This window comes from Panthera uncia, chromosome E3 (assembly GCF_023721935.1).
Source record: "Panthera uncia isolate 11264 chromosome E3, Puncia_PCG_1.0, whole genome shotgun sequence".
In the NCBI taxonomy this organism is placed as follows: Eukaryota; Metazoa; Chordata; class Mammalia; order Carnivora; family Felidae; genus Panthera; species Panthera uncia.
Window position 1 is genome coordinate 17,422,558 of NC_064815.1, and position 16,237 is coordinate 17,438,794.

Below are 16,237 nucleotides of genomic sequence, written 5' to 3' on the forward strand. Positions count from 1 at the left end.
GCCATGCCAACAAGCTTGGAGATGATCGTGTGTATGCAAAAGGAGAATCATCAGAGGTTTTAAAGCCTAAGAGAGACAAGCTCAGGTTTCTCAAGGTTAATATGGACCTTCCCCAGGAGGTGGAACCTTCTCTAGAGGCAGGAGAGTGAAGAAAGGAAGAGCTACAGTGGCAGTAAATTGTTCCCGTGAGAATTGATGGGCGTTTGGGCAAATGGAATGGAACTGAGAGACCCAACTGAGCCCTCAGAGAACAGACTATTTGAGATATGATGAAGGCCTGTGACTAAGGAAGAAGTGTGTGTGTGTGTGTGTGTGTGTGTGTGTGTGCGTGCGCGCCCACAAGTGTGCAAGGAACATCCTGTCTCAGGACTTCCCCACATGGTCCCAACCTCAGATGTCTGCAACCCAACTCTTCAGGGAGTCATCTGCTCTCTCCAACATGGAACGTCTGATTCCCTAGAATCCTTGGGGCTTCCTTGTACTTTTGAGGCTTCCTCAGATTTATAGCCCTCAAACAGAAAGGGGAAAAATGTTCTTTTGCTCTTTTAAACTGAAAACCAGGGGCACCTGGGTGTCTCAGTTGGTTGAGTATCCGATTCTTGATTTTGGCTCCGATCATGGTCCCAGGGTTGTGGAATCGAGTCCTGCATCAGGCTCCATGCTAAGATTCTCTCTCTCTCTCTCTCTTTCTCTCTCTCCCCCCCCTCTCTCCCTGCCCCTCTCCCCCCACTCATTCTTGCTGTCTCTTAATAAATAAATTAAATGAATTAACAAACTGAAAAACAAAATTTGATAAATATGTAAATGAGTATACTTACCTGCTGAAGCATACACATAGACTATAATCCAAGCAGTAGAGACTTTGAGATCATTTGCTGAATTCCTTCTATCCCTGGGGTTGTTACAGATACACTTGAAGTTTCTATAAACATAAGCCCTGATTCAAGAATCTAAATTTTGAAGATGGCCTAGAAGAAAACCTTTACTCTGGAGAGGGCTGATTTGACAATTAATTCTGGGTTAGATGTTCTGTGGGAAGATAATTAGTTTTTCCAAACACGTCCAACCTGTACGGTTAATAATTAGAACTAACATTTTTTTTTGTCACAAAGAATGTATGGCTCTAAATTATTACCAGTGGTTATTTTTGAGATTTAGGAGTTGGGGTGGATGTTAAAAGAGAGTTTTCTTCCTTTTACTTTACATGCTTCTGTAATGTTTGAAATTTTTTTTAATTTTATACTTTTAAAAAATGTTTATTTTTGAGAGAGTGGGGGGGAGGGGCAGAGAGAGAGGGAGACACAGAATCTGAAGTAGACTCCAGGTTCTCAGCTGTCAGCACAGAGCCCAACGTGGGGCTCCAACTCACAAACCGTGAGATCATGACCTGAGCTGAAGTGGGACGCTTCACCGACTGAGCCACCCAGGCGCCCCTGTAATGTTTGAATTTTTAGGTGTATGTTCTTTTTTGTCATCTCAGAACAATAGAAAAGAATTTGGTCAGAAGTAAATCATAACCGCTGCAGAGAGGACCAAAGGAATCAGTCTGAATAATCTGATTTTAACTGAATTTGAAAAAGACTACCTGATATTATCTAAGTACCAGGAGGCAACTTGTCACATTGTAGCTGCCTAGCAGCAGATTATAGATAATCTGTCTGCAAAAGCCTTCCCCAGGGACAGCTACTGAAAGTGGCTTTGCAAGCTGAACAGGATTTCTTCACAACAGAGGGAGAATCTGAAGGTCCTTCCCACTTTCCCATAAGTGAAGACAAGTTCCTCAATTCTGTTGTGCTTTTAACTATTTGTATTTTTTTAAGTTACATAACTTATACATCCTCATTGTAAAAAAAGATCTGACAATACAGAAATGTGTCAATGTTATTCTTCAGAGGTAACCACTGTTTGGGAGTTTGGTTGCGTGTCTTTTCAGATTTTTTATACACACACACGCGCGCAAACAATTTCAACTTCTATTTTTTTATTTTTCAATCTGATTTCTTTCATGACACAGTGATTCACTTTTATGGGTGCTCTCTATAAATTGCCAAATATTATAGATTGAATTCAGCTTTCCTTTTTTTTAAATTTTATTTTTAATTTTTTTTTAATTTATATCCAAATTAGTTAGCATAGAGTGCAACAATGATTTCAGGAGTAGATTCCTTAGTGCCCCTTACCCATTTAGCCCATCTCCCCTCCCACAACCCCTCCAGGAACCCTCAGTTTGTTCTCCATATTTATGAGTCTCTTCTGTTTTGTCCTCCTCCCTGTTTTTATATTGTTTCCCTTCCCTTATGTTCATCTGTTTTGTCACTTTAAGTCCTCATATGAGTGAAGTCGTATGATTTTTGTCTTTCTCTGACTAATTTCACTTAGCATAATGCCCTCCAGTGCCATCCACGTAGTTGCAAATGGCAAGATTTCATTCTTTTTGATTGCCGAGTAATACTCCATTGTATATATCTACCACATCTTCTTATCCATTCATCCATCAATGGACATTTGGGCTCTTTCCATATTTTGGCTATTGTTGATAGTGCTGCTATAAACATGGGGGTGCATGTGTCCCTTCGAAACAGCACACCTGTATCCCTTGGATAGATGCCTAGTAGTACCATTGCTGGGTCTAGGGTTGTTCTATTTTTAGTTTTTTGAGGAACCTCCGTGTTGTTTCCCAGAGTGGCTGCACCAGCTTGTGTTCCCATATTTTTCATTTTTTAAAGATGGAATTCACATACTGTGAACCTCACCATTTTATTATTTATTTATTTATTTATTTTCTTAATGTTTATTTATTTTTGAGAGAGAGAGAGAGACAGAGGGTGAGCAGGGAGGGGCAGAGAGAGAGGGAGACACAGAATCTGAAGCAGGCTCCAGGATCTGAGCTGTCAGCTGTCAACCTGATGCGGAACTCAAACTCAGGAATCGTGTGATCATGACCTGAGCCAAAGCCGGACGCTTACCAACGAAGCCACCCAGGTGCCCCTTATTTTGGTTTTGATTTGCATTTCCCTAACGACTGATGATACTGAGCATCTTTTCTATGTTAGTGGCTATTTACATGTCATCTTCAGAGAAATGTTTATTTAAACTCTCGGCCCATTTCAAAAGCTGGGTTATTTGTCTTTTTACTGTTGAGTTACAAGAGTTCTTTGTATATTCTGGATACAAGTCCTGTGTTATATATGTGATTTACAAATATTTTCTCCCTTTCTGTGGATTTTTTTTTTTTTGCTTTTTTGTTTTTTAGAAGAAAAATAAGTCACTAACTATACTGTCTGTAACTTGCTCTTTTTCTTCAACAGTGTATTATGGGCATTTTTCAATGTGAAGAGAAAGCTATCTCATTCTTTTTCTTTTTCCTACCTTATTTCTTTCCTTACTGTTTTTTTTTTGTTTTTTTTTTGTTTTTTTTGTTTTGTTTTTTTTTTTTGTGGCATCCCATTATGTTTGTACCACAGTTTATTTGACCAGTCCTTTACTGACCCTTACAGAGTCTTCCGTTTGTGTTGGTGAAAGACAATGGATCAGCAGGCCTTGGGCAGAAGAGGTGGTCATCTACCTACCGTGTTGTCTGCTCCTGGATGATGTGAAAATGCAAGCAGGCACAGGAAATGTCTCTAACCTGGTTACACTTCCTCTCAACTCATGCGGTTTCACAACCCCTACAGGCTCACCCCCACCCAGTGTCACCAGGCTGGCGCCTCTGTGAGAAAGTCCCACTGCAAGAGGCCCTGGGGCATTGTCATTTTCCTCTTTCACCCTGTGTGGGTTGTCAGCGAATCCCCAGGGCTCTCTGAACCTGGAGCCTTCCTTGGTCAGGTCCCTGCAGCCGCTGGAAGGATGAATTCCTGCACCATCGTAGTGAGGCTGCTGCTGTCTGGGCCTCTTTTCTTTGGTAGGCAAGGGAACAGGGGAGGGTCGGGGAGGGGACATGTGTCTGTGGCCAGGGGAAGGGCAGGGCTTTGTGGAACTGGAGTACTGAGCAGCGGCTTTAAGGGTGGGAATGGCCTTAGCTGATGTGAGGATCAGGAATCTTGGAGGGAGAAGGGGGAAAGGAAAGAAAGAGTCCGAAGTAGAGGCAAGGTATGGAGGGAAAGACAGAGAAGGGAGACACAGGTGGCAGTAGAGATGTGGAGTGAGGTCTTAGAAAAAGGCAGATGGCTAATGGGTACCTGGAGCTGGGCTGGGGTCTGGGCCTGCCCTCTCTGGGGGTCAGTCCATTCACCTGAACAAATGGCGGGCAGCATCTCTGCCATCCTAGGATGCTGTGGAAATAAGCCTGGTGCCTGGAAGGAAAGCAGGGCCAGAATGGACAGTTAGGGGCTTGAAGAGGATGCCCAGGCTGCTTGGGGGGTGGGGGGTGGGGGGGTGGCATGGGGGAATCTGAGAGCTAAGGAAGAGACTGGTGCATGGTGGCGTAGGCAGTAAGGGAGCATGAGATGAGAGGCAGCTTCACAGAAATCAGGGGATCCTGACTCTGAGTCTGTGGAAGGAGGCCGGAGGCTAATTATCTTGGGCCGCGGCCCAAGGGAGAAGTGGGTGTGTAGGGAGATGCACCCTGCTATGGGGCAACCGCACCGCCTGGGGGGCGCCTTCCATCTGCCACTATCTCACGGACCTCCGCCTTCTCATCCTTCCTTCTTTGCAGGGAGGCCAAATGGGCTCTGGGTAGTAGGGAGTCGCTCCTTCCAAATTTCCCCGGGGTCAAGGCAGTCAAAGGGGAAGCCCAAGGGGAAAGGTCCGGCTCCTTCTGGGGCGTAGGCAGCTGGCTGCGGAGGCGGCGGAGGACAGCGCCAGGGTTTTGTGGGTGGACCCACCCACTTAGGGCACGTGGGCGCCGGCCAATCGGCGCCCGTGGCTCTGGGGGCGCGTGCGGGGTCGCTGGCCAGCGGAAGTGACTGACCGCACCTTCCCCCCCTCCACCCCCCCTCCGCCGTCTCCCTCAGCCCAGGTCTCCAGCTACAACCTGGAAGTCCGCCACGTGCAAAACTTCTCGTTCCCACACGCCGGGAGGCATTTTGGGTACCGCGTTCTGCAGGTTGGAGACTGGTGAGCTGCCTCCCAGGCCCTCCCTGCCCTGCGGAGTCAGGACAGGCGGCCAGGACCCCAGCCCCGGGTGGGCCAGATGGGGAACCAGCGGGTCCCCAGGGTCTTGCCGTCTCACGGAGTCGGGGTGGGATTTCTCGGAAACAGAAGCGAGGCCGTCAGATAGGACGAGGACAGCCCATCTTGAAAGCTCCACATAAGTGTCTGACGGAAGAGTAAATATCACAGCCCTTAAAAGGCTTTGCAACGCTTCCTAGATTTCCCACTGGCGCTCCGACTAGGCAGTGAGCTCCCTGACGGCAGGGATTTCGCTCGTCTTTCCCCCACCTCATCCCTAGCGTATACCCCAGCCTAGCACATCGTAGATATGCTACTGAATTGATGCTACTGATGAACTGAATTGAATTTGAATTGATGACTGATTGAACGAACTCCTAATGTGACATTGTCCCACATCATTCTCTGGACCTCAGTTTTTCTAGACTATAAATGGAAAAAGATCCTTAACTTTCTAGAATTTTGACGTATTGGCTTATCTTATCTGGGATTCCACAGGGAAGGGGTGGGAGCTGAGGAGCCTCCCTGAAAGAGAGTGGCTGCATTGCTTTGAGATTCTTGTGGATCTGAACCCTCAGTGGGTGGGAGTGGGTGGGTAAAAAACGGGACAACTCAATCTCACAGGCGAGATTTCTCATCAGGGTTGTCGTAGGAGCTCCAGGTGAGGGGAACAGCACAGGAAACCTCTATCAGTGCCAGGCAGGCACTGGCCACTGCATCCCAGTCAGCCTGCATGGTGAGTAACTGGTCAGAAAACTGGGAGGAACGGTGTCCCAGGGAAATTGAGGCTGGCCCACCACACCTGGGTTGCCTAAATTCCTCCAGCCCAATCTCCTGGTGTCTACAGGTTCCAACTATACCTCTAAGTACTTGGGAATGACCCTGGCGACAGACTCCACAAAGGGAAGCCTTTTGGTAAGAATTTTGTATAGTGTGATATGAGAGCCAGTGAAGCTTGATGCTAAGGAGAGATTGAGAAGAAGAAAGGAAGATGGAGTAAAGATCCTGTAGAAGATTAAAAGCATCAAAGAGATTCTGATTCAATCAGTGTTTATTAAGAATTGAATATGAGCCAGTTATTTTTGAGACCCAATATCAGTTTTTTCCAAATATGAAATATCTGTGACCACTGATGTACAGAGATGATTTTTGGTGGTATGCAAGCGTTTAATGTTTTATAGTTACATTTTCATTTAATGGTTTTTTTTAGGAAAAATATACAACACATCAAATTCATGATTTCTTGGATTGAATTGCTTGGGATGAGGCTAAAGTTTTAAGAAAGTAAATTTAAAGTAAATAAAATATCAAATAAATAATAATATGCCTGAGACACCCACATGGCAGAAATTGTCCCATGGTACACAAATGCCTGACGTTTGGGAATCACTGCTTTATCTCTTTTAACCCTTGAGACACTTGGGTAGATAGGGATCAGTATACACATTTTATACATGAGGAAGCAAAACCAAAGAGGTTAAGAGACTTGGCCAAGGTCACATGGTTTTATTTTATTTTATTTTTTATCAAGTTTATTTATCGAGAGAGAGAGAGAGAGAGAGAGGCAGGGAGAGAGGGAGAATGCCAAGCAGACTCCACACTGTCAACACAGAGCCCGACGTGGGGTTCGAACTCACAAACCACGAGATCATGACCTGAGCCGAAATCAAGAGTCAGATGCTCAACCAACTGAGCCACCCAGGTGCCCCAAGGTCACATGGTTTTAAAGAGGTAGAGCCGGGATTGGAGTCAAATTCCCATTTGATTGTAAGCCCATTGGTCTTTACAGTTCATCCCAGCAGCATCTTCTGACACAGGTATGTGAGAGATAGAAGGCTAGCTGAGTGAAATATTTACCCAGTATTTAATTTGAGCTTGTTTACTTAGCTGTTATTAACATGCCAGCCGATGTGCTGGGTTCTGATGGGGTCAGAGGAGTGAGATACAAAGATGACATGAGCTCTGACTTTCAAGAAAAATTGCAGCTTGGCAGGAGGGATAGTCATAAATGAAAGAAGCAACACTGTATATTCCAGGAATAGTGAGTGATTTGGCTCAAACACAGAATGTGTGATTGGGAATGGGAGAAGAAGGGCCTGGAAATGTGGGGTAGTGCTCAACTGTAAACAATATGAATGCCAAACTCAAGAGTATAGACTCTGTCCTCTAGGCATAACCAGTTGGATGTGGGGAGTGAGGATAGGGGATGATGACTCTGAAGGTTCTTGTTCTTGACTGATGATGCCCAAAAGACACACAGGAAAAGGAAGCCCTAACCCTTCTTTTTTTAACCTTTGCTTCCTTCAGGCCTGTGACCCTGGACTGTCTCGGACATGTGACCAGAATGTTTATCTGAGTGGCCTGTGTTACCTTTTCGACCAGAATCTGAAGGGTCCTGTGCTGCAAAGTCATCCTGGTTATCAGGGTAAGGAGCTGGGGATCTCATGGGTAAAAATCTCTCCCAAGTGGTTGCTCATACGAGGGAACCAGCATGGGCAGGCCAACCCATGGAGACACTTCATTAAGTCCCTTTGTGTCTGGCCTCTGTAGAATGTATAAAGGGCAACGTAGACTTGGTATTTCTGTTTGATGGTTCAATGAGCCTGCAGCAAGATGAATTTCAGAAAATTCTGGACTTCATGAAGGATGTGATGAGGAAACTCAGCAACTCCTCCTACCAGGTAAATATATTAATTAGCTTTTCTGTTTGTAGGCAATACATGCCTACTTGAGCTAGCTTAAGGCATAAAAAAAATTTAGCATGAGGTGTCTCCAGAATCTAAAGCCACAGTGTAACTGGACCTCTGGAAGAGTCAAGAACCAGGAAGTAAAAAGCTTGTAGGATTTTCCTTAGTTCTCATTTCTGTTTCTTTTTGGCTTTTGCTTCCCTCTTCTCTCTTGCAGACTAGCTCCCTCAGCTTCTTTGGATCACATGAGACTGTGGAAAGCTCCCAAGTTCACATGTGAAGGTTTCAGGAGGATGGGTTTTTTTGTTTTGTTTTGTTTTGTTTTGTTTTGTTTTGTTTTGCTTTGTTTTTGGCCTCTCAACCAACCCCTCCCTCTGCAAGTTCCAAATTCCCGGAGAATAGATTCTGACTGGCCTAGCCTCAGTCAAGTGGCTCTCTGTCCGTGGCCCAACCAGCTGTAGTCAGTTTAGCAGGGTCATTCAACACAAATATGGTTACTAGAAGCCATCCCCACTGGTGAGGCAGGCTGACCCAGAGGATAGGAGTTCAGCAGACAGCACGACGTAAGGGATCAGAGGCTTATTTAATTTTATTTCTGTGTTTGTGTATATATTACCTCATTTTCAAAAGAATGCTTTGAGGCAGGGATGCGGAGTTGGGTTCCCCAGGTCTCAGATAAGAAATAGATTGGAGTATTCCTTGGCAATCAAAAAGAATGAAATCTTGCCATTTGCAACGATGTGGATGGAACTAGAGGGTATTATGCTAAGCAAAATTAGAGAAAGACCAATATCATATGACTTCACTCACATGAGGAATTTAAGATACAAAACAGATGAGCATAAGGGAAGGGAAGCAAAAATAATATAAAAACAGGGAGGCGGACAAAACAGAAGAGACTCTTTAATATGGAGAACAGGCAGAGGGTTACTGGTGGGGGTGTGGGAGGGGGGATGGGCTACATGGGTAAGGGGCACTAAGGAATCTACTCCTGAAATCATTGTTGCACTATATGCTAACTAACTTGGATGAAAATTAAAATTAATTAATTAGTTAATTAATTAAAAGAAATAGACTGGAACAGACAAGTGGGAAGGGATATGTAATGCCATTTCATTTCTTCTTTTTCTAGTTTGCTGCTGTTCAGTTTTCCACGGAATGCAAAACAGAATTTGATTTCTTGGATTATGTTAGGGTGAAGAACCCTGCTGCTCTGTTGGGCAAAGTAAAACATATGCGGCTGTTGACCAATACCTTTCATGCCATCAACTATGTCACGTGAGTCCCCTTGTGCAGGAGAGAGCCCAGTCTTCGTTGGCTTCTTCAGGTTTCAGGGTGTAGGAACTCAACAGGTGGGCTCAGCAAGGGGCGGGTTATTGGAAGAATTCAAGTGAAGCTATTTTACTACAGTTTCTTCTAATTGTAAGTAACAGAAACCTACTTTATACTAACTAAATCCCCCAGGGCAGTTCTTGGGAGGATGCAGGGATAGCTCATAAACCTTTGGGGCAGGAAGTATGGCCAGACCTCATGAGGGACTAGAATTAAGACTTGGAAAGTGATTGTGAACATGGAAGCCATGGTAGAGTCCCATCATAGATGGTGATCGGCTTCTGGAGTCAGTGTGTGAACAAAAATCTCTGATAGTCAAAATTGTCCTTGAAGAATTCCTTGAACTGTTCTAAAATTCGACATATTCAAGTCCACGTTGGAAACTAGCATATCCTGATTTCCTAAATCTACTATAGAAGTTTTTTTCCCCCAGAGTTGGACCAGATGGCTTTATTGTTATTGTTGTTGTTGTTGTTGTTTTCGGTGCAAAAAAAGGTGGTTTTATTAAAGCACAGGGACAGGACGCATGGACAGAAAGAGATGCCAGATGGCTGTGTTTAAAGTGAGGCCTAGATGAATGTAGCTGGGGTGTGTTGAAGGGCCATATTATATATTTTATTTATTTTGTTGTTACTGTTGAGGGTAATAAACAAGACATTTACTTTTCATACTCATTTGGGGGAAAGGAGAAAAATCAGTTTGCCCTACCCCATGATGGTCTTTCTGAAGGAGTCACCGTTCATCCCATAGAATTGGATAAGTTGCTTGATCTGAGGGTTTTTGTACTTTTAATTCATGAAGAGAACTTCCTTTGACGAGAGTGATCAAAGGGTGAGTCTTTGTGGACGGCTTTGCTGGTGCACAGCCAGACTCCCTCTCTGAGTGAAGCTTTTCCCACACTGGCCACACAGATAGGGTATCTCTCCTGCGTGTTTTGCCTTGCAAGATACGATTCCTTCTGGTGTAGAAACTCTTCCTGCACCGTATGCAGCATAGGGTTTCAGGCCAGCGTGGACTCTGATGTGAACAATTCAGCTTCCTTTCTGACTGAAGGCTTTTCTACACTGATCACATCTGTAGGGGTTTTCACTGCTGTGAACTCTTCTTTGAACAGCAAGGTTACTTTGATTCCTGAAGTTTCTCTGACAAATAGCACACTCGTAGGGTTTCGGTCCAGTGTGGAGTTTTTCATGAACGGCCAGACTACCTCGTTGACTAAAGTTTGTCCCACATTCCTTGCACTGATAAGCTTCTCTCCTGTGTGTTTTTGCTGATATGTGACAAGATTGCCTTTGCCCCTGAAGCTTTATCCACAGTGGGTCCACTCAAAGTGGACACAGTGGGTCCACTTTTGACCAGTGTGGATTCTCTCACGCAAGGTTAGACTGCCTTTTTGCCTGAAGGATTTTCCACAGCCCTGACACTCACAGACCCTCTGCCTCACTCCAGGTGAATCTTCCTGTAGTGTCTTTGACTCTGGGGATTTTTGTTCCAGCTTCTCTCTTCTGAAAGGGTTCTGGAAATCCCTTTCAGAATCCTGCGGCCTCAGAGTGAACATGTTTGTGCTGGGCTTCTGTCCTCACGTGCACTGAAAAATGCTACATTTGGGGCATATCTGCCACGGCAATCCAGCAGGGTAGCTGTTGGAAATCCAAACATGTCCACGCCTGTTGTATGACCTTCGTCACCACCTCTTCAAATGATTCTCCCATGGGCTGTTCTTGAACACCACAGTGGCGCTTGCCCACAGACAGACAGGGGCTAGCACGAGCCAATAGCAGTGCCAGCACAAGCGGACCAAACTACAACTCCCAGGAGCCCGTTTGTTTGTTTATTTTATGTATTTATTCATTCATTCATTCGTTCGTTCGTTCATTCACTTCATTTATTTTTTTTTTAAGTAGGCTCCATACCCATCGTGGGGCTTGAACTAGCAACCCTGAGAATTCAATTGAGAGTTGCATGCTCTACTAACTGAGCCAGCCACGCTCCCCCATATTGTATATTTAAAAAAATACTTATCTTGGGGGTGCCTGGGTGGCTCAGCCAGTTAAGCGTCTGACTTCGGCTCAGGTCATGAGCTCATGGTTCGTGGGTTTGAGTCCCATATCGGGCTTCTGTGCTGACACTCAGAGCCTGGAGCCTGCTTCGCATTCTGTGATTTCCTTTCTTTCTGCCCCTCCCCTGCTCATGCTCTGTCTCTCTCTCTCTCAGAAATAATAAACATTAAAAAAAAAAATACCTTTCCTGGGGCACCTGGGTGGCTCAGTCAGTTAAACGCCCCACTTTGGCTCAGGTCATGATCTTGCGGATTGTGAGTTCATGCCCCGCATCCGGCTCTGTGCTGACAGCTCGGAGCCTGGAACCTGCTTCGGATTTTGTGTCCCCCTCTCTCTCCCCCTACCCACTCTCACGTTCTGTCTCTCTCTCAAAAATGAAGAAACATTAAAATTTTTAAGACCTATAGTTATTTATTTTGAGAGAAAGAGACGGCAAGAATGGGGGAGGGGCAGAGAGAGGAAGAGATAGAATCCCAAACATGCTCCACACTGCCAGCACAGAACCCGACACGGGGCTCAAACCCACGAAACCATGAGATCACGACCTGAGCCAAAACCAAGAGTCCGACGCTTAACCGACTGAGCCAGAAATGCCCATCTTTCAACATTAAAGTGGCTATGAAAACTGGAAACGTGGAAACATGGAAGCAATTTGGGGAATAAGAGAATTATATCTTCCGTCTCATGCTCCCCTGGGCACACACTCAAATCCATTGAAAGAGCAGCATGGGCCTCCTGTGCTATGATGCTTGTTTTTCACATTTTCATTCCTTTGCTGGGCAGGTATAGTTGAATTTGCATTAGTTACACATGCAAGTGATGCATGTCCTTAAGACTCTACAGATGTGTTTCCACCTCTTTTCTTCTGGGGCTCACTTGACCTGTCCTGTCTGCTTCATTCTTCCCTGTCTATGGACAGCTTTGGTGGGTCCGTGGCAAGCCATGTCCATGGAAAAAATAGCAGCCTCAGCTCCTCAGTTCAGATGAGCAACCCGAATTCCAGCTTCCAGGAGAGAAAAGCTGATTGGCCGAGCCTGGGTTAGGTGTCCACGGGTCCATCCAGCTCTGCTCTGTGGCATAAAGTCACATAGCACAGATGTGGATTCTGGGGTCCCACCTCTGTGGGAAGGGGGCAGTTTCTTAGAGAAAGAGGTCATGATAGGATGGAAAGGTACCCCAAAAGGTGTCAGCTGTAGAAGCAAAAAGGAGCAGCCATAGAAATATATTTTATAAATATTTCTTGACTACCTGACTGTGTGCCAGGCAGTATTCAAGGCCAGGACTTGGCTAATTTTTTCTGAAAAGAGTTGGGTAGTATATTTTAGGCTTTCTGGCCACATCTAGTATCTCTTGCATATTCTTCTTTGTTTGTTTTTGTAACTCTTTTAAAAAATATATAAAAGCCATTTTTTACACATGGACCATACAGAAACAAGCTGTGGGCTGGTTTTGGCCATGTATGCCGAGTTCTAGGTTCTGGGAATAGAGCAGTAATTGAAACAAAAATCTCTACCCTCTTGAGGTTCAACATTGTATTAGGGGAGAGAAATGCAACAGATAGGATAAAGAAGTCAATTTGATAATATAGTAGAAGATGTAAGTTTTATAAAGAAAAATAAAGCAGGGGCGCCTGGGTGGCTCAGTCGGTTAAGCGTCTGACTTTGGCTCAGGTCATGATCTCGCGGTTCGTGGGTTCGAGCCCCGCGTCAGGCTCTGTGCTAACAGCTCGGAGCCTGGAGCCTGCTTTGGATTCTGCGTCTCCCTCTCTCTCTGTTCCCTCCCCTGCTCTCACTCTGTCTCTCTCTCTTTCTGTCAAAAATAAATAAAGATTAAAAAAGAAAAAAGAAAAAAGAAAAAGCAAGCAATATTCAGTAGGAAGATGAGGGAAGGTTACCTGTGAGCAAAGACTCGTTGAAGGTGAGGAAACTGTCCCAGGCAGAGGGAATAGCAAAGGCCATGAGATGAGAATGTGCTTGGGAGGCTCCAAGAACAACCAGGACACCAGTGTGGCTGGAGAGAAGTCAATAGGGGTGGAAGTAGTAGGAGGTGAGGTCAGAGAGAACCTGGGAATCCAAGTACTTAGGGACTTGGAGGCCATAGTGAGGACTTTGGCTTTCCCTCAAAGTGAGAAGACAAGTCCATTGGAGTTTTTGAGCAGAGGGGTGATCATCTGATTTATGTTTTTAAAAGGATCCCTCTGGCTGCTATTAGCCTGTGGAGGGGGCAAGGATGGGAGCAGGGAGGCCAGGTAGGAGGCTACCGAAAAATCCAGATGAGAGGTGATGGTGGTTTAAACCAGGGTGGAAATCAGGGCACCTGGGTGGCCCAGTCGGTTAAGTGTCTGACCTCGGCTTAGGTCATGATCTCATGGTTCGTGAGTTTGAGCCCCACATCGGGCTCTGTGCTGACACCTTAGAGCCTGGAGCCTGCTTTGGATTTTGTGTCTCCCTCTCTCTCTTCCCCTCCCCTGCTCACTTACTCACACGTGTGCTTGCTTGCTCTCTCTCTCTCAAAAATAAACAAACATTTAAAAAAAATTGAAACTTGGGTGGAAATCCATGAACAGCCATGAGAGGCCACGTCCGTGCGGACAGAGTTTGGGGAAACAGTTTGCATCTAAGATAGAACAGGGGTCTCAGCCCTGCCTGTCAGAGCTCCTCCATTCTAAAGCTTCCAGGGGGTTTTCCTGCCCTTGTCTCTGCGTCTCTCCTCCACCTGCCACCGCAGCCCCTCTGTGTGACTTTGAGCTTCTGCTCCCAAAGCAGGTCATGTCATAAGTCAGGGGTTGTAGACCTGCTACTCTTGGGTTAATCGTCCATCTCTGTTGGCTGTGGGGTGGGGAGGGAAGGATCAGATGGTACACATAGAGCTGCTGTCCCAACAGAAGCCATGGGCACCCTATCTGGCTTCAGAAGGAGGCCGTGGACAGGTGGGACTTTGGCGCCTTGGCCTGTCCGACATTCAGTACTCCCGTCCTCCTTTTATGTCACATGCACTGAGTGCCTACTCTGTCAGGAGCCAGGGATACAGCAGCAAATCAGACGTGGTCCTTCCTTGAGGAACTCACGGTTTGGGGAAAACTGACATGGAAACAAGTCACTTCAGTCCCCTGGGAGACTTGCTGTAGCAGAGGTCTACAGGTGGCCTGGCGATGGTGGGGGAGGCAGGGTGGATAGGGAGTGCTAGATTAGCTTGCTCTGGAAAAGTGACTTCCCAGTTTTCTCCAGCCGTGGAGCCCGTTTTCCACACTGAAATCTCACCTGGATCCCCAGCATGTCTAACTGGTGAAAGAGTAGTTGCATGTGGTTGAACTGGAGAGTAGGAAGCCCAGACAGCTCCTCAGAAAGCCTCCCTGTCGCTGCCCATGGGCTCTGGGGACAGCCCCCTGGCCGCCCAGAATTCTGTGGAAGAGCAGGGTAGGGAGGAGAGGTGTGGCAGCCAGGGCGAGGTAGGGTTAAGTAGGCGGTTCAGAAGAGAACTTTGAAGGCTGGGAATACCTGCCTGGGGAATGGGAGAAGGGCTTTTGCATAATCAGCAGGACAGTGACTTAATGAGCTGGATGAGTCAGGGAGACCATGATCTGGAGGAGTCTTTCACATCGCCCGCCTTCCTGGACACAGGGAAAATGTGTTCCGGCAAGACCGGGGGGCCCGGCCAGATGCCACCAAAGTGCTTATCATCATCACTGACGGGGAAGCCACTGACTCAGATCAGAACATTGACTCAGCCAAAGACATCATCCGCTACATCATTGGGGTACGGACCCTGGCCCCTGGCTTGTCCCCTCTTTCCTCTCCTGTTCCTGAACCCCCACTCCCCTTTCTCCTTGGGGCCAGGGCTTTGTGAAAATATTAGAAAATTGGTCTGTGATTCTGGGAACGCCAGCTTTCCACTCTTTACTCCCTCACAGATCGGAAAGCATTTTGAAACCAAGGAAAGTCAGGAAACGCTCCACAAGTTTGCCTCAAAACCTGCAAAGGAGTTTGTAAAGATTCTGGCCACGTTCGAGAAGCTTAAAGATCTGTTCACTGAGCTGCAAAAGAAGATCTATGCCATTGAGGGTGAGTGGCAGACCCGGGGAGAGAGAGTCTGGGAAGTTGTTTACAGAAACACTTCTGGGACATCAGACTAGAGACACAGTAATAATAATGAGCGCTTATGGAGTATCTAACGCTGTGTCAAGAGCTCTCCTGGAATAGGACCTCAGGAGGAAATTTAGGAGAGGATGCTTTAAGGACCAGCCTCTGTTTCCCTCTGAAATTCCATCTTCTTTGGAAAGCTCAGCTTGGTCTGGGGTGGAGCGAGAATTGACCTCTATTTTGCTGGTGTCAACCGAGGGCTCTGGAAAGACTATAATTCCGCCCCCTCCTCTGCCAGCTCCCTCATTTTTACTTATCTTCAAATTACTTAAGACAGGCAAGTGGACAGCGGCTGAGCACAGGGAGCCCATGGGCCCTCTTGGCCCAGAATAAAAGGTTATGACTGTAGCCTCTGGATAGAACACTTGCCTTGGAAGGGTAATTCCCCAGGAATCCTAGTCTGCTGAAAGGTACATGATTCTTTCTGGGAAGGCCCCTTTGCTAGGACACAGGCTCGGTGTTCAGTTCAGTTGAAGAAGCAATGGTATATACGATTTTTAAAATATTTATTTATTTTTGAGAGACAGAGTGAGACAGAGCACGAGCAGGGGAGGGGCAGAGAGAGAAGGAGACACAGAATCTGAAGCAGCCTCCAGGCTCTGAGTAAGGCGTCAGCCCAGAGCCTGACGCGAGGCTTGAACCCACGAACCGTGAGATCATGACCTGAGCCGAAGTCAGGCGCTCAGCCGACTGAGCCACCCAGGCTCCCCGAAGCTATGTATATATAACGGGATTGGGTAGACCACTCAAGAATCCACTCTGTCGGGGGGCCTGGGTGGCTCAGTTAGTTAAGTGTCTGACTCTGGATTTTGACTCAGGTCACGATCATGAGTTTGAGCCCCTCATCAGGCTCCAGGCTAACAGTGTGGAGCCTGCTTCGGATTCTCTCTCTTCCCCTCTCTCTCTCTCT

At 46.3% G+C, this 16,237-nt stretch overlaps 1 protein-coding gene and 1 non-coding gene across 5 annotated transcripts in view; both read left to right on the top strand.

Moving 5' to 3' along the window:
- The first annotated feature begins 3,573 nt into the window (after positions 1-3,573).
- The window catches only part of ITGAL (integrin subunit alpha L), a 42,831-nt gene continuing 30,167 nt past the window's right edge, over positions 3,574-16,237 (top strand). For 2 of the 4 annotated variants that reach the window (XM_049638638.1, XM_049638639.1), the window contains exons 1-9: positions 3,578-3,901; positions 4,953-5,055; positions 5,751-5,845; positions 5,957-6,024; positions 7,417-7,534; positions 7,660-7,790; positions 8,929-9,074; positions 14,809-14,944; positions 15,099-15,249. In XM_049638638.1, the coding sequence (XP_049494595.1) occupies positions 3,652-3,901; positions 4,953-5,055; positions 5,751-5,845; positions 5,957-6,024; positions 7,417-7,534; positions 7,660-7,790; positions 8,929-9,074; positions 14,809-14,944; positions 15,099-15,249 (1,198 nt within the window). In that variant the 5' untranslated portion in view covers positions 3,578-3,651. Of the gene's footprint in view, positions 3,902-4,952; positions 5,056-5,750; positions 5,846-5,956; positions 6,025-7,416; positions 7,535-7,659; positions 7,791-8,928; positions 9,075-14,808; positions 14,945-15,098; positions 15,250-16,237 lie in introns of all 4 variants that reach the window. The other 2 variants (XM_049638640.1, XM_049638641.1) reach the window with 2 other exon arrangements.
- TRNAQ-UUG (transfer RNA glutamine (anticodon UUG)) lies at positions 12,817-12,901 on the top strand. The gene has a single exon. It is a non-coding gene; the product is annotated as a tRNA-Gln (tRNA).